The 16883-nt window shown below is 44.3% G+C and overlaps 1 protein-coding gene across 1 annotated transcript in view; it reads left to right on the top strand.

Annotated features, from left to right (window-relative positions):
* IFTAP (intraflagellar transport associated protein) overlaps positions 1–16883 on the top strand; it is a 155377-nt gene that overhangs the window by 94845 nt on the left and 43649 nt on the right. The window contains exon 6 of the mRNA XM_069221818.1: positions 3993–4120. Coding sequence (XP_069077919.1) covers positions 3993–4120 — 128 coding nt within the window. The remainder of the gene's footprint in view (positions 1–3992; positions 4121–16883) is intronic.

Here is a 16883-nt window from a genome sequence, read left to right as displayed (position 1 = left end):
GCTTCCTGTACAGTACCGGCACGTCACAGTGGAAGTGCTTCCTGTAATGAACAGTACTGGCTCTTCACAGTGGAAGTGCTTCCTGTACAGTACCGGCACGTCACAGTGGAAGTGCTTCCTGTAATGAACAGTACCGGCACTTCACAGTGGGAGTGCTTCCTGTACAGTACCGGCACGTCACAGTGGAAGTGCTTCCTGTAATGAACAGTACCGGCTCTTCACAGTGGAAGTGCTTCCTGTACAGTACCGGCACGTCACAGTGGAAGTGCTTCCTGTAATGAACAGTACTGGCTCTTCACAGTGGAAGTGCTTCCTGTACAGTACCGGCACGTCACAGTGGGAGTGCTTCCTGTAATGAACAGTACCGGCACTTCACAGTGGGAGTGCTTCCTGTAATGAACAGTAATTAACAGTACTGGCACTTCACAGTGGAAGTGCTTCCTGTACAGTACCGGCACGTCACAGTGGAAGTGCTTCCTGTAATGAACAGTACTGGCACTTCACAGTGGAAGTGCTTCCTGTACAGTACTGGCACGTCACAGTGGAAGTGCTTCCTGTAATGAACAGTACTGGCTCTTCACAGTGGAAGTGCTTCCTGTACAGTACCGGCACGTCACAGTGGAAGTGCTTCCTGTAATGAACAGTAATGAACAGTACTGGCACTTCACAGTGGAAGTGCTTCCTGTACAGTACCGGCACGTCACAGTGGAAGTGCTTCCTGTAATGAACAGTACTGGCTCTTCACAGTGGAAGTGCTTTCTGTACAGTACCGGCACGTCACAGTGGAAGTGCTTCCTGTAATGAACAGTAATGAACAGTACTGGCACTTCACAGTGGAAGTGCTTCCTGTACAGTACCGGCACGTCACAGTGGAAGTGCTTCCTGTAATGAACAGTACTGGCTCTTCACAGTGGAAGTGCTTCCTGTACAGTACCGGCACGTCACAGTGGGAGTGCTTCCTGTAATGAACAGTACTGGCACTTCACAGTGGAAGTGCTTCCTGTACAGTACCGGCACGTCACAGTGGAAGTGCTTCCTGTAATGAACAGTAATGAACAGTACTGGCACTTCACAGTGGAAGTGCTTCCTGTACAGTACCGGCACGTCACAGTGGAAGTGCTTCCTGTAATGAACAGTACTGGCTCTTCACAGTGGAAGTGCTTCCTGTACAGTACCGGCACGTCACAGTGGGAGTGCTTCCTGTAATGAACAGTACCGGCACGTCACAGTGGGAGTGCTTCCTGTAATGAACAGTACCGGCACTTCACAGTAGGAGTGCTTCCTGTAATGAACAGTAATGAACAGTACTGGCACTTCACAGTGGAAGTGCTTCCTGTACAGTACCGGCACGTCACAGTGGAAGTGCTTCCTGTAATGAACAGTAATGAACAGTACTGGCACTTCACAGTGGAAGTGCTTCCTGTACAGTACCGGCACGTCACAGTGGAAGTGCTTCCTGTAATGAACAGTACTGGCTCTTCACAGTGGAAGTGCTTCCTGTACAGTACCGGCACGTCACAGTGGGAGTGCTTCCTGTAATGAACAGTACTGGCACGTCACAGTGGGAGTGCTTCCTGTAATGAACAGTAATGAACAGTACTGGCACTTCACAGTGGAAGTGCTTCCTGTACAGTACCGGCACTTCACAGTGGGAGTGCTTCCTGTACAGTACCGGCACGTCACAGTGGAAGTGCTTCCTGTAATGAACAGTAATGAACAGTACTGGCACTTCACAGTGGAAGTGCTTCCTGTACAGTACCGGCACTTCACAGTGGGAGTGCTTCCTGTAATGCACAGATCCATTCCACATTGGAGGGAGAACATTGCTTGAATGACAAAACCCATCCACCTCAGTGGGAATGCGTCGCTTTCAGTGGGCAGTGCTAGCTCCTCCCTGTATAAAGACCTCCTCTAAAGGGTAACACCAGCACTTATTACTGCCAGTGTCCTACTGTAATGGGCAAAACTATCACCGCCTTAAGGAAACGGGACTTCCCTGCAGGAGCACTAAGGAAACGGGCGGTAAAGGCACAGATCAATGGTGAGGTCCTAGCTCGACGAGCCACGTTTTTTGCGGCTGGTTTGAAGGTTGTGCAGTAGGGTGGGTGGGAAGAAGTGTTCTAGGTATTTCTGTCCAACAAAATAATAATTCCATGGGAGGAAACCTATTATTTCGGAATAGGAGAGCCCCACTGCGGTGACGTTCATACAGACGTCTCACAAGATCAGCCACAGTGTTTGGCAGTTTAACGGACATAACTGCTCTCATCCGAAGGTGGGGGTTTTTATTCGCTACCTCGTATTTGATTACTAATTAGATTCCATTTCCACACTTTCCAGTCCGTCTTCTTTCAAATTGCAATGTAAACCCACCACGAGACAAAATAAGCATTGGCAACGCCAAATCGAGTGACGTGCCTTTTAACTGGTGTCTGTTTGTGATGTTGTGGGTGAATGCTTGAGTGAGTCAGTGAGCTAGTGAATGAATATCCACGAGCAGAAGGGAGAGTGACAGGATGCATGCATGCATGATGAATGATTGAGTACCTAAAGTCACTAATTAATGAAGAGGGTTATTAGATATTGACTGGCAATACTTCGACGGGGTTTTTATTCAGCACTATGTGAAAACTCCTCAGATTGGGGTGAACGTGGTACCTGTCACTTTAATGAAGAAAACGACTCCGATTACTTCAGTGGCAGGTCAGGGAGACGGAGGCTGTTTTCATTTTTCTGCCACTGAAAGGAAGTTTTCTGAAAGGTGCATTAGGTAGAAGAGAGGCCTGTGAAAGGGGTGATGACACAGTTATCCATATATATATATATATATATATATATATAATTTTTTTTTTTTAAGACTTACCGGCCGCTGCCAGCCCTCCGTGTTCCTCGGCTCCAGCCGCCCAGGTTCCTCTCTTGTCACTCTTCTTCCCCCACCCAGTCCAGACGCTTCTCTCATGCTGTTACCCAGCATGAGAGAAGCGCTGGAATTGGCCTGAGCGGGCTGAAATGCAGCTCAGTTAAGGAGTGAGAGCCTCCGCTTCGTCTCCACGCGGCTGTGAAACAGAGCTCGGGTGGAGAGTTCTAAGTGTGCATATCAGTTTGGCAGGCCTAGGACGGCCGGCCAAACCGACACGTGCACCTAGCACTCCTCCCTCCCGTGCTGATGCGGTGGATGGCCAACGCCCCCACCCCACGCCCCCTCACTCCCCGCAAGGCAGGCTGGCTGCACGAGAAATTATGACAATAAAATACTTTTATTATTTTATTTTGCTGCTTTTTGCTGCCTTTCCATAGCGGAGAGGCCGACCCTGACCGGGAGAGACCCGGATCGGGTCATGGTGTGGCCACCCTAGCAGGAGCATGTACATTACACACTGCACCGGTAAGTCGGCCATAGGTACACCATGCTGAATGTATAGCATATGAGGGGGAGACGAGCAGACACAGGAGAGTGGGCCCAGGAAAAGAACCTCTGTAAGTGGTGTTTAACTAGCTGCCTTGGTTGGGAGCTCTTAAAGCAGATTTCATTTTGTCATCTGAACTTTTTTAAAGAGATGGGGTGCAGAATGTCTGAAAAACTGCCTTTACTTGTCACTGTGGTTTTGTGTTTGATAACATCATGCAACAGGTGATGAATCCTCTCTGAAACTCCAGCTCCCTGTCGTGGAAGAAGGCCTGCAATCTACCACATCCCAGCCTGTGGGTAGAGGACGACGCTCGTGTTTGTCCCAAATAGATGTCACTTATTAGAGCTGCTAACTGTGGGACACGGGCTGCAACGGAGCATCTCCCCTGCCTCTTCCACGTGCTCTAAAGCTCATGCTAAGTAAAAGGGAAGCAACTCTGTCAAAGCCAATAGGCCTGTAAGCCAAATCAGCACTGAAGCCCTCTCTCTGTGTCCCCTTTTTTGCCATGAGCCTGGCAGGCCCTTAAAGCTGCCTTTAAGCGAGACCTACAGAACCAGGCTCACTCAGTGTTGTATTTTGCAGGAGCTGAGCTGCTGCCAGGAGAAGCAGAGGATGAAGTGAAGTGCTATGTGCCATCAATCACCAGGCGGACTCAGCTGCAGCTAAGAACATTGCCAGAGACACATCGCTCAAACCAAAAGACAGAGGAGGTGACCACTTCATCCACTTCATTTAGAAGTATACTTGTATGTACCTGAAACTGTCACCCAGCTGTTTATGCGCTGGTTTCTGTAAAGAAGGCTCTCTCTTGTGACGCAGGGAGTTCACAATTAAAAATTTAACAATACTGACATTAAATGTACAGGACACAATGCTTTATCTGTCCCCTGTAGGTCTGCTGTTTATCTCTTGTTTAGCAGAATACCTCATGGATTGGTGTAAGAAAGACACATTTTTATTTGTGAGGAAGGATATCTCTAGATTTTCTTATTTTTACTTTAAATATAAACTTCGCACTTGTATAGCGCACTACTCACCCGTTAGGGTCTCAAGGCGCTGTACGCATACCGCTGGGGAACCCCTCCTGGCTTTTCCCTGTGAGGCACCCACTCCTGGGCAACCCCCAGGGTGAAGCCAGGCATTCAAGCGCTGTCAGGGCCGTTGACAGAGATTAAGCAAGCTATTGCCCAGAGTTACAGAGATTATGCAAGCTATTGCCCAGAGTTAGAGTGGGACCCATTAATTAGATTAGGCACCGAGGCAAGAATTATCTGGTCCAAGGGAATTGAACCCTGGTCCCGGGCCAGATCTCTGCATCAGGGTCTGCCGCTCTAACCATTGTGCCACACTTCTCTATATATTCATTGCATTGGAAAATCATTTTAAATAGGACAATACAACTTTGACAGTTTAATGATCAGATTGAAATTCATGTCTTCAAATCGTCTTTTTGTTCTATTTTCAATTTCAGCCCTAAAATCTTATAAAAATAGATCTAGTTCATTTTCTCCTCTTTCAGTCGAGCTTATTCCTCATTAATACTTAAATACACTATTCTGATTGAAGGCCTGACTTAGACTTAGGCGTAGAGGATACTCTGTCGCAGCAGCGATGATGTTCTCTCTCTCCTGGGCGAAATTCCGCTTGACTCTTCTAGAGTTGAGCAGAACCTCAGTATGTAGACACCGGAGACGACTCCATCTTCATCACCTACATACACCTCTGACAGACTGACGTAAGTGCTGTCAGAGGTTTGACCATGTGGTCGCCAACCCTATTTTCACTGTCCGTCATCGGCAGATAAAAGTTGGTGGTAATATCCACTGAAAACTGCAAAATGACCTCACGCCGTGAGTAGAATCTCCCATGGCGAGGGGGGCAATCATTGTTTTTTTTTTTTTTTTTTTTTCTTCAAAAAAATAATCCGTCTTTGGGATTTTCTTTTTGAAAAGAAAAAAAAAATGTTGACAGCTCTGTCATGTTGATGGAGCCGGCCATCAAACTTTTAATGCTTTTACAGGAACTGCTCTGAGGTCAGCTGCTGTAAATGCAAGTGATGTCCTCTGCGCCAATGAGCATCTCTGTATTTGGCGGGCAGGTACTTCTTCCCGGTGACGTAGTACTGTGTTCCGTCACCTTGACGCAGTAAATTCCCGTCCACCAAACTATAAATCAGGCCCTGAGGTTGGTCACTCCTTTGTAGTATTTAAACAGCATTAATGTTTTGATGGCACATTATTGGCAGAATCCATTAAATAAGCATTCTGGTTCTTGATCAGTTGTAATTAGTCTCTTGAAGAAGAGGTTGTTAAGGTAAGATCTAACCCATTCTTATATTTGGTGGTCGAAAGTTGTGCGTAAAATCACTCCCACTTCCTTGTCCATGCACATAATCATCCTACTTCTTGGTAATTTTTACTAGATAGTGCTATGTTCCTTCACTGGACACTGTCCAAAACAAAACCATGCAATGTGCTGTCTTTGTTCAAACCCTTCCAGACCTGATGGATACTTTTATGGTGTTGCAGTATCGAACTGTTTACACAGATCAACATAGTAAAGTTTGATATTGATCTGTCTTAAATCCCATCTTGTGACGAAATACTTATTTAGATGTTTAAGGTTCACTTGAAAGATGCTCTGGTGTTGTTCACATTGGTCAACATCTAGTTCATTTCCTTCTTTACTAGTTCTTGCTGGTTCACCTGTACTGCGCTATATGGATGTTTGTTAAATCCCATGCGCCAGCCTTCCTTCAAAATTTGGATTGAGAATGGCTTGGCAGATTTCAGCCCCAGCTTCAGCTTTATGATTTCTGCCGGTGTTGTGTTCCAGTAGTGGACTGTTGTAAGAGGCTGGCCTGGTTTGTAGTGAGTACCAAGGGGTACTTACACTCTGCACCAGGTCCAGGTATCCCTTATTAGTGTAGAAGAGGTGTTCTAGCAGATTAGGCTGATAGAAAAGGGTAACTTAGCAGAGCAGCTTAGGCTGAACTAGGAGACATGCAAAGCTCCCACTATACCACTGGTGTCATATGCACAATATCATAAGAAAACACAATACACAGATATACTAAAAATAAAGGTACTTTATTTTTATGACAATATGCCAAAAGTATCTCAGTGAGTACCCTCAGTATGAGGATAGCAAATATACACAAGATATATGTACACAATACCAAATATATGCAGTAATACCAATAGAAAGCAATGCAAGCAATGTACAGTCACAATAGATTGCAATGAGAGCACATAGGTATAGGGGCAACACAAACCATATACTCCAAAAGTGGAATGCGAACCACGAATGGACCCCAAACCTATGTGAGCTTGTAGAGGGTCGCTGGGACTGTAAGAAAACAGTGAGGGTTCGAAAAATAGCCCACCCCAAGAACCTGAAAAGTAGGTGTAAAGTGCACCTATTTTCTCCAGAGAGCACAGAAGTCGTGATAGGGGAATTCTGCAAGGAAGACCAACACCAGCAATGCAACAAAGGTGGATTTCCGGACAAGAGTACCTGTAGAATAAGGGGACCAAGTCCAAGAGTTGCGACAAAGTCGAGATTGGGCAGATGCCCAGGAAATGCCAGCTGAGGGTTCAAAGAAGCTGCCACCGGATGGTAGAAGCTGTGGATTCTGCAAGAACGAAGAGGGCTAGAAACTTCCCCTTTGGAGGATGGATGTCCCACGTCGTGAAGAAGCTTGCAGAGGTGTTCCCACGCAGAAAGACCGCAAACAAGCCTTGCTAGCTGCACGGGTCGCGGTTAGGGTTTTTGGATGCTGCTGTGGCCCAGGAGGGACCAGGATGTCACCAATTGCGTGAGGAGACAGAGGGGGCGCCCAGCAAGATAGGGAGCCCTCACAGAGCAGGCAGCACCCGCAGAAGTGCCGAAACAGGCACTACGAAGAGGAGTGAACCGGAGCTCACCCGAAGTCACAAAAGGAGATCCAACGACGCCGGAGGACAACTCCGGAGGTTGTGCACTGCAGGTTAGAGTGTCGGGGACCCAGGCTTGGCTGTGCACAAAGGAAATCCTGGAAGAGTGCACAGGAGCCGGAGCAGCTGCAAATCACGCGGTACCCAGCAATGCAGTCTAGCGTGGGGAGGCAAGGACTTACCTCCACCAAACTTGGACTGAAGAGTCACTGGACTGTGGGAGTCACTTGGACAGAGTTGCTGAGTTCCAGGGACCACGCTCGTCGTTCTGAGAGGGGACCCAGAGGACCGGTGATGCAGTTCTTTTGGTGCCTGCGGTTGCAGGGGGAGGATTCCGTCGTCCCACAGGAGATTTCTTCAGAGCTTCTGGTGCAGAGAGGAGGCAGACTACCCCCACAGCATGCACCACCAGGAAAACAGTCAAGAAGGCGGCAGGATCAGCGATACAAGGTTGCAGGAGTCGTCTTTGCTACTTTGTTGCGGTTTTGCAGGCTTCCTGAGCAGTCAGCTGTCGATTCCGTGGCAGAAGGTGAAGAGAGAGATGCAGAGGAACTCTGAGCTCTTGCATTCATTATCTAAAGAATTCCCCAAAGCAGAGACCCTAAATAGCCAGAAAAGGAGGTTTGGCTACCTAGGAAGGAGGATAGGCTAGCAAGACAGGTAAGAGCCTATCAGAAGGAGTCTCTGACGTCACCTGCTGGCACTGGCCACTCAGAGCAGTCCAGTGTGCCAGCAGCACCTCTGTTTCCAAGATGGCAGAGGTCTGGAGCACACTGGAGGAGCTCTGGGCACTCCCCTTTCCTTTGTCTAGTTTTGTGCCAGAGCAGGGCTGGGGGATCCCTGAACCGGTGTAGACTGGCTTTTGCAGAGATGGGCACCATCTGTGCCCATCAAAGCATTTCCAGAGGCTGGGGGAGGCTACTCCTCCCCAGCCCTGACACCTTTTTCCAAAGGGAGAGGGTGTAACACCCTCTCTCTGAGGAAGTCCTTTGTTCTGCCTTCCTGGGCCAGGCCTGGCTGGACCCCAGGAGGGCAGAAACCTGTCTGAGGGGTTGGCAGCAGCAGCAGCTGCAGTGAAACCCCGGGAAAGGTAGTTTGGCAGTACCCGGGTCTGTGCTAGAGACTCGGGGGATCATGGAATTGCCTCCTCAATGCCAGAATGGCATTGGGGTGACAGTTCCATGATCTTAGACATGTTACATGGCCATGTTCGGAGTTACCATTGTGACGCTGTACATAGGTAGTGACCTATGTACAGTGCACATGTGTAATGGTGTCCCCGCACTCACAAAGTCCGGGGAATTTGCCCTGAACGATGTGGGGGCACCTTGGCTAGTGCCAGGGTGCCCACACACTAAGTAACTTAGCACCCAACCTTTAGCAGGTAAAGGTTAGACATATAGGTGACTTATAAGTTACTTAAGTGCAGTGGTAAATGGCTGTGAAATAACGTGGACGTTATTTCACTCAGGCTGCAGTGGCAGGCCTGTGTAAGAATTGTCAGAGCTCCGTATGGGTGGCAAAAGAAATGCTGCAGCCCATAGGGATCTCCTGGGACCCCAATACCCTGGGTACCTCAGTACCATATACTAGGGAATTATAAGGGTGTTCCAGTATGCCAATGTGAATTGGTGAAATTGGTCACTACCCTGTTAGTGACAATTTGGAAAGCAAAGAGAGAGCATAACCACTGAGGTTCTGGTTAGCAGAGTCTCAGTGAGACAGTTAGTCATCAAACAGGGAACACATACAGGGCACACTTATGAGCACTGGGGCCCTGGCTGGCAGGGTCCCAGTGACACATACAACTAAAACAACATATATACAGTGAAATATGGGGGTAACATGCCAGGCAAGATGGTACTTTCCTACAACTGTGATAGTCTATGTCATTAGATCTGCGTATCTCTCTTTCTGGTGCTGTGTTGTATACTTTTATGTACTCTTCAAGCAGTCTCAAAAACTGTATACTTTCAAGATTATCCAGACAGACCTAGTAAAGATAAGATCAAGTGAGTGGAGTTGTCCTGCCAACAATAGAGAGCCAGGCTCTTGATGAGGCCAAACCTTTTGAATATTTTAGGTCCTCATGCAGACTTGCAAGTGTTTTTTACCCCTCAATGCACTGACCCACAAACTCAACTCAGTCGACATAATGATAACTCTCCCTTGATTTTGTGGCATTCAATCAATCAATCAGGGATTTGTAAAGCGCACTATTCACCCGTGAGGCGCATTATCCTTTCCTCCTTCACTACTCCAATTGTACACTATTGCACACTCCTTGAATACTTTTATAACAAGCACTGGCAAAGCCAATAGGTCTGGCATTGGCAACCAGCCTTTACAATTCTTGTTTAGTTTTTATCCTGATTTTTGCAAATCTTTTTTGTTTAGGAGTTTGCCAGGCCCTTGTCAATCTGAAAACATTTTCTAAAGGCAAAACTGTTGTTGTGGCCTCAAAAAGGCATACATTGCCATAATACTCCATGGCACTGAAGGGAGCCGTGTTGTGTGTGAATGTGCTCCTTGTGAAAGGGCAGTAAGTTCTAACTCATAGTGAAGTCAGTAAAGGGCTGAAGTAGACGGACACATTGACCCTTGATGAATGCTGGAATGGGTGAAAGAAAATGTGAGTGACAAATCCGCAGGCTAATGTATGAAATCTGGCTGCAAACCCTTATAAGTAACCATGTTACACACACAGTTTTTGTAAAATAAAAAATGTTTTGGCAAACACAAACTTAAAAAAAAATCAGTCTTTCATTGGCTACCAGTCTCTTGCCTCTCAGAATGAAAAAAATAAAGAAATGAAAGAAAAGGGGAGCTAAGCAAGAAAAAGAAAGAAAGGGGAACGCAAGAGAGAAAGAAGGCAAGTCTGAACCCAACAAATGAAAAGAGATAGGCAAGAAAGAAAGAGCAAAGACAGTGAAAGGCAAGAAAGAAAGGAAGGCAATAAAGAAGGTGATAGGGAGGCTAGAAGTAAAAGAAACAGGGATGCAAGACATGAAGAAGTAACAAAAGAAAGTTGAAAGAAACAAAAAGGAGGAAGGCAAAAAAGAGGAAGACAAAAAAGGAAGAATGTAAGAAAGAAGAAAGCTGCAAGAAGGAAGGAAAGAAAGAGAGACAAGACAGAAATGGAAAGGAAAAAGAAGCAGAGATGGAAAGAAAGGAAATAATGAGGAAAAGAAAGGGAAAAAATGAAGCAAAGAAAGGAATAAAGAAGGAAAGAATCAAGGAAGGAATGACGGACAGGGTTGTGCAAAAATAGTGCACCCTCATGCGCTTTCAGTCAGAATTAATGTGAGCTGCTTTTAGGGTGTGAAAAAGCAGCAGTCATATATGCAAAGGCCGCTTCAAAAGGAATTTACAACAGCATCAGCAGGAGACGAGAAATGATAAAACTGGAATGTGCCCTGGGCTCATATCTGGTAGAAAGCGTCCTGCTATCCCATTGGGCTGTACAAACTAAAGCAACACTAAACTAATAAAGTAAAAACAAAAATACTGTACTGAATGGAACTCCCTTGTGTGCAGGTTAATGCTGTCACTCCAAAGTGAAGTAAGCTGACCCATTGCTCCATGCTGTATACTGTAGTGGGTTGTAGCAAACTGTGAATGACACAACAACAGACCAGTGGATGAAGAGAGGTGACTGAAAGCCCCTTTAATTAAGTAAATCATACATATAATTTTAGTACAATCAGTAGATCTGGGCTAACGCCAGACCTAAAAATGAAGTACTTCATATCCCCTCCGACAAAATATCAGATGAGTCCAAAAGTGTCATTTTTCATGAAGTACATTTACAAATTGATAGTCTGAATTCAAGAGTAAATTTGACCCAGAACCCATAACCATATTAACTGTGATCCCATTCATACTTGAAAACAAACAACTTTTGACTCAGATTAAGCAGCAGTAATTTCAGTGGGTCATTATTATTTAACCTTTTATGTTTCCGGATTGAGTCTGTTCCTGGCAGAAATACAGACCCTCTCTTCCCCCCGCTTTGAACCCTTTTAGAAGGACAGAAGCCCACAGAGCTCATATGTAGCACGTGCTTCACTGCCCCATTCCTCTGAGCTTAGAGCAATGCCCTGATGACTGATAATCTGAAGTTCATTGTGCATGGCCTACCACACGAGCGAGTTCGTTTTGTTCCCCACCTGTTGCTGTCCAGAATCAATCTTTCATTTGTTTGGTTGGTAAATCATGCAACATTAAATAGGAGTATATTAACACCAGTTATTAGTTATGATTAAAATTGCAAAGACTGTAGTATGAAGTCCTGTACATATAAAAAAACAAGTTGAGAGACACCAATTACTTGGCTCAGTAGAATAAAAGAATAAGGAGAGTATGCATTCTGCAAAGGAATTCCACCTGAAAGTATTGAAAAAACATAATGGATACATAGGAACGCGCTCATAATACTCGGCCCTAAGGAGCATTGGAGACTCCAGGATGCTGAGACCTCTTACACATGTTCACTGCCCCTTTTCTAGTCCCACCTTAAAGTTGCCTTAAACAACTTTATTACAATTTATTACAATTATTATTTCAATATTTTGTATTATTACACTTTGAGAATGTCAATTATAACATTTAAAACAAAATCTCCTAACCACTGTGTGTTGCTTTTCCTATATTTTCCCAAAGAGCTGTAGCTTTTTCACATGATAATGTTAGTTTTTCAGTGTTAGATTCTGTCCAACACATTTTGTTTTTGAAACCAGCTACGTTGGTTTTATCAGTTTCATCACTTCCTTGTGTTTCCCAACACACGAGGGAAATAACACTACTGTAATTGAATATAAGCATGCGAAATACATACAACAGAGAGGTCTTTTCCCAGGAGGCATGCAGGCAAGTATACAGGGAAACGTTCTCTTGTCTATCTCCAGTGGTGCACCAATTCAACATTCTGTAATCCCAATGAAGTAGGGATATATATTTTCTTTCAGTAATTTAGGAGCAATGTATTTTCTTTGGACTGTTAAATGCATCCAATTTAGGATCCTCTTTTAACTGTGAGGAACCATTTAATACATAAATAAATGTTGATATCAACTAGGTCCAACTTAATTTTGTTTCACCACAGAGCACACTTAAACATGCATAACTCTGGGTAAGATCACAAAAAATGTATACGAATAAATAAAGTCAGCAGTCTCAAAAGCTGCTGCAAACCGAGATCCATTTCTGATCTATCAACAAGTTAAATTAATTGAGCTTTTAATAATGAATGAAAGTTTTGCAATGTTGAGCATAGTGTATTTAGATATTGAAACAGCAACTGGTGTGTGAGCTTCAACAATACCACATAATTTCAGTGAGCTTTGAAAAGTGGCTACTTTAGATGGCAATGTTGTAGACACATAAGTTTCCAGATTCTGGTTTCTCCACTTGCCAATACCAATTCTGCTAGTCTGGTAGTAATGGCATAAATCAATAAGAAATGGGATTAATATTTGGGGAGGGGTGACTTCCTATCTCAAGGAATAGTCTCAGGTCACACCTAGCAATAAATACCCCATTCTGAATGAGAAAAATAGAGTGAAAATAATAAAATGACACTAGAACGAAAACAAATCAATACAGGAAGCTGTAGGTTTTATTTTTGTAGTCTTAAATAGATATAGTGCCATAAAGTGCAAAGCTCCGATGGTAGACAATTGACGCAGTAAACACAGTCATGATTTCAGGTTCACATACACCAACTAGGTTCATCCCATCAAAGACTTTACCTTAGGAATTAGTCTTTTAAGTCTCAACATTTCAGAGTTTCTGGAACAGCTCCTCTTGGTCCCTTTTAAGTTTCCCTGAACACCAGGGACAGCATCCAGTGGCTGGGACCCGTTCCACCAGAAGCCACAAACATGGTCCCGTTCATGGTCAGCTGAACATTTCTGAAAAAGACCGCTTGCAGCTTGTGCTGCTGTAGTCACACAGTAGGTCAGATAACTGGTCCTTAGAATGCCCTTCGTAGTCCTAGGTGAAAGTGGGAGAAGGTCCAGCTCTTCAGATCTCCTCATAGGTCTCAAACAGCATACTCAGTCCTCTTCTGTTCTTCCACAAGTCCAGAGAGTAGTCTGATGAGCTGTGGTGAGACGCCACTTTTGTATGATTTACTGGCCATTGGGTGGCGGTGACTTTTAGACAATTCCTAGCCAATGAGTAAAAAGTATCCAAGGGCAAACCTTCCCTCTAGTTTGCAGCACATCCTGATTTCCTTATTGCAGACTATACTGCAGTGGCACTAATCAAAGTAAAATTCAAGATGGCTTAGTCTTTCTGCTCTTGGAGGTGACTTGAATGCCAGCCATAAGCATGTTTACAGAAATAAAAAGGCACTTCCCCCTCAGCTAAACAAAATTGGTTCTGGGTCCTGAGCTGGTGCCTCTTTGGCTACAGCAGCAACCCCATGGGACAAATGTTTCTTCTTCACCAGGCCTCCATTTGCACTTAACTTTGAATAGACAGGCCTCACCTTGGTCCCTTTAAGTTAATGAAGTTCCTGAAACTTCCCCAGTTACCCTTCCTGAGCTGGTATGTGTTGGATACCTCACACCCCTATATTTCTGCCAAAAGGTCTATGCCATTGTTTCTGCTCAGGAGTAGTTTCATATCACACTCAGAGGGAGCATTGGCAAGGCCATCTGCTAGCAGGCTAATACTTATTAGGCCACTGGCCATTTAGGGAGACACATTCTAAATTTTTAAAAGTCATTTATCCTAAAAAGTTGTTCAAAATCTGACATTATTACTATAGTGGCTTTTTCATAAATATTAAAAATAGTGTTTGAATTACCCCAGTAGTTTCTCCTAAACCAGAGATATCAGAGTTGTGATTTTATTCTGAACTTTGTTTTTTATCATAGGAGAGCTACATCACTTCACAGTGAAAATAGCTTTTGGTGGCTTGTCACTGTAGGTACATGCCAATGTTATTTTTTGTCTGTATTATTTTTAAATAATGGGAAATCTTCTAGGCTACAAGTCGTACTCAGAACTGTAGGAGACAGACGACACAGGTAAGTCGGAAGCCATGTTTCCTTCGTCAGCCTAGTCGATGGCACAACAGGTGCTGCAGCCCACAGGTGTTTTTTCACTTTTCCATGCCATTGATGTATGAACTTTCTTGGAAGTTCAATATACCAAATAGGTGTTAGCATACTGTACCATTTTTTAGGGTTGGAGCATACATGCTGGAGCCTGGGCAGCAGTGCCCCATTGAGCGGAATTCAGAAACCACCAATAACAGTCAGCCACTAATAAGGGTAGTGGTAAGGGAAGTAAATACTGTTTTGGACTGACAAATTGTTTGTGCTGAGATTCATTTTCGGAATCACTGACAGAGACATGTTAATAACCCATAAATTAAATATTATGAAGGGATCCTCATATTATAAAGCACAAATCATGGCAAATGAAAACTAAAATGAAGCCTGGGGGCAGTTATTTATGGCACAATCTCAAATTGGTTGAAAATAGAAAACCCTCCACTTTCAAGAGGACGTCCCAAATTAAGGAAATACTGGAAGCATCAGAATGCAAGATACATTTTTTATGTGCTAAGGCTCTAAGACATAGAGTGGGAAATTCAATAGATAGTAAATAATGTCCTACAATTCTGAATTTCCACACTTCCCAAAAATAACAGTACCTCATTTCTGTGAGTAGGCCTATTTTTTTTTCATGAATCTGTTTATTGATATTTTATCATTACATTGCTTCATGTTTTGATACTTGTTTCGTTGTAACATAGCATTGATGCACAGTGTTTACAACATTGAGTATTGTTTGGTAAATTGATAACATAATGATGCAGCTAATTGTACAGCATATACTTGCAGCTGTTCAAGTGTTTATCTCGATCGCTGTACTACTTGTGGTTTTCATCTTGCATTGTTTTTATTGTCTTATGTGCTATACATTTGTTACTCTGTTCCGTGGGTGCGGCCTGAGTGGTCATTAGTATATTTAGCGTCTGACAGCCAGCGCGTCGTTTAATAGCGCTTGCTGGCGTAACATTGTTTCAGTCACAACTGTTCAACTGAGGTGTCTTTGTTAAGGAGGCAGACATTATGAACTTTATATACAGGGAGTGCAGAATTATTAGGCAAATGAGTATTTTGACCACATCATCCTCTTTATGCATGTTGTCTTACTCCAAGCTGTATGGGCTCGAAAGCCTACTACCAATTAAGCATATTAGGTGATGTGCATCTCTGTAATGAGAAGGGGTGTGGTCTAATGACATCAACACCCTATATCAGGTGTGCATAATTATTAGGCAACTTAACAAAAAACAAATATATACCCATTTCAATTATTTATTATTACCAGTGAAACCAATATAACATCTCAACATTCACAAATATAAATTTCTGACATTCAAAAACAAAACAAAAACAAATCAGTGACCAATATAGCCACCTTTCTTTGCAAGGACACTCAAAAGCCTGCCATCCATGGATTCTGTCAGTGTTTTGATCTGTTCACCATCAACATTGCGTGCAGCAGCAACCACAGCCTCCCAGACACTGTTCAGAGAGGTGTACTGTTTTCCCTCCTTGTAAATCTCACATTTGATGATGGACCACAGGTTCTCAATGGGGTTCAGATCAGGTGAACAAGGAGGCCATGTCATTAGATTTCCTTCTTTTATACCCTTTCTTGCCAGCCACGCTGTGGAGTACTTGGACGCGTGTGATGGAGCATTGTCCTGCATGAAAATCATGTTTTTCTTGAAGGATGCAGACTTCTTCCTGTACCACTGCTTGAAGAAGGTGTCTTCCAGGAACTGGCAGTAGGACTGGGAGTTGAGCTTGACTCCATCCTCAACCCGAAAAGGCCCCACAAGCTCATCTTTGATGATACCAGCCCAAACCAGTACTCCACCTCCACCTTGCTGGCGTCTGAGTCGGACTGGAGCTCTCTGCCCTTTACCAATCCAGCCACGGGCCCATCCATCTGGCCCATCAAGACTCACTCTCATTTCATCAGTCCATAAAACCTTAGAAAAATCAGTCTTGAGATATTTCTTGGCCCAGTCTTGACGTTTCAGCTTGTGTGTCTTGTTCAGTGGTGGTCGTCTTTCAGCCTTTCTTACCTTGACCATGTCTCTGAGTATTGCACACCTTGTGCTTTTGGGCACTCCAGTGATGTTGCAGCTCTGAAATATGGCCAAACTGGTGGCAAGTGGCATCGTGGCAGCTGCACGCTTGACTTTTCTCAGTTCATGGGCAGTTATTTTGCGCCTTGGTTTTTCCACACGCTTCTTGCGACCCTGTTGACTATTTTGAATGAAACGCTTGATTGTTCGATGATCACGCTTCAGAAGCTTTGCAATTTTAAGAGTGCTGCATCTCTCTGCAAGATATCTCACTATTTTTGACTTTTCTGAGCCTGTCAAGTCCTTCTTTTGACCCATTTTGCCAAAGGAAAGGAAGTTGCCTAATAATTATGCACACCTGATATAGGGTGTTGATGTCATTAGACCACACCCCTTCTCATTACAGAGATGCACATA

The sequence above is a fragment of the Pleurodeles waltl genome, chromosome 3_1 (assembly GCF_031143425.1).
Source record: "Pleurodeles waltl isolate 20211129_DDA chromosome 3_1, aPleWal1.hap1.20221129, whole genome shotgun sequence".
NCBI classification, from domain to species: Eukaryota; Metazoa; Chordata; class Amphibia; order Caudata; family Salamandridae; genus Pleurodeles; species Pleurodeles waltl.
This window is presented reverse-complemented; position numbering and strand designations above follow the sequence as displayed.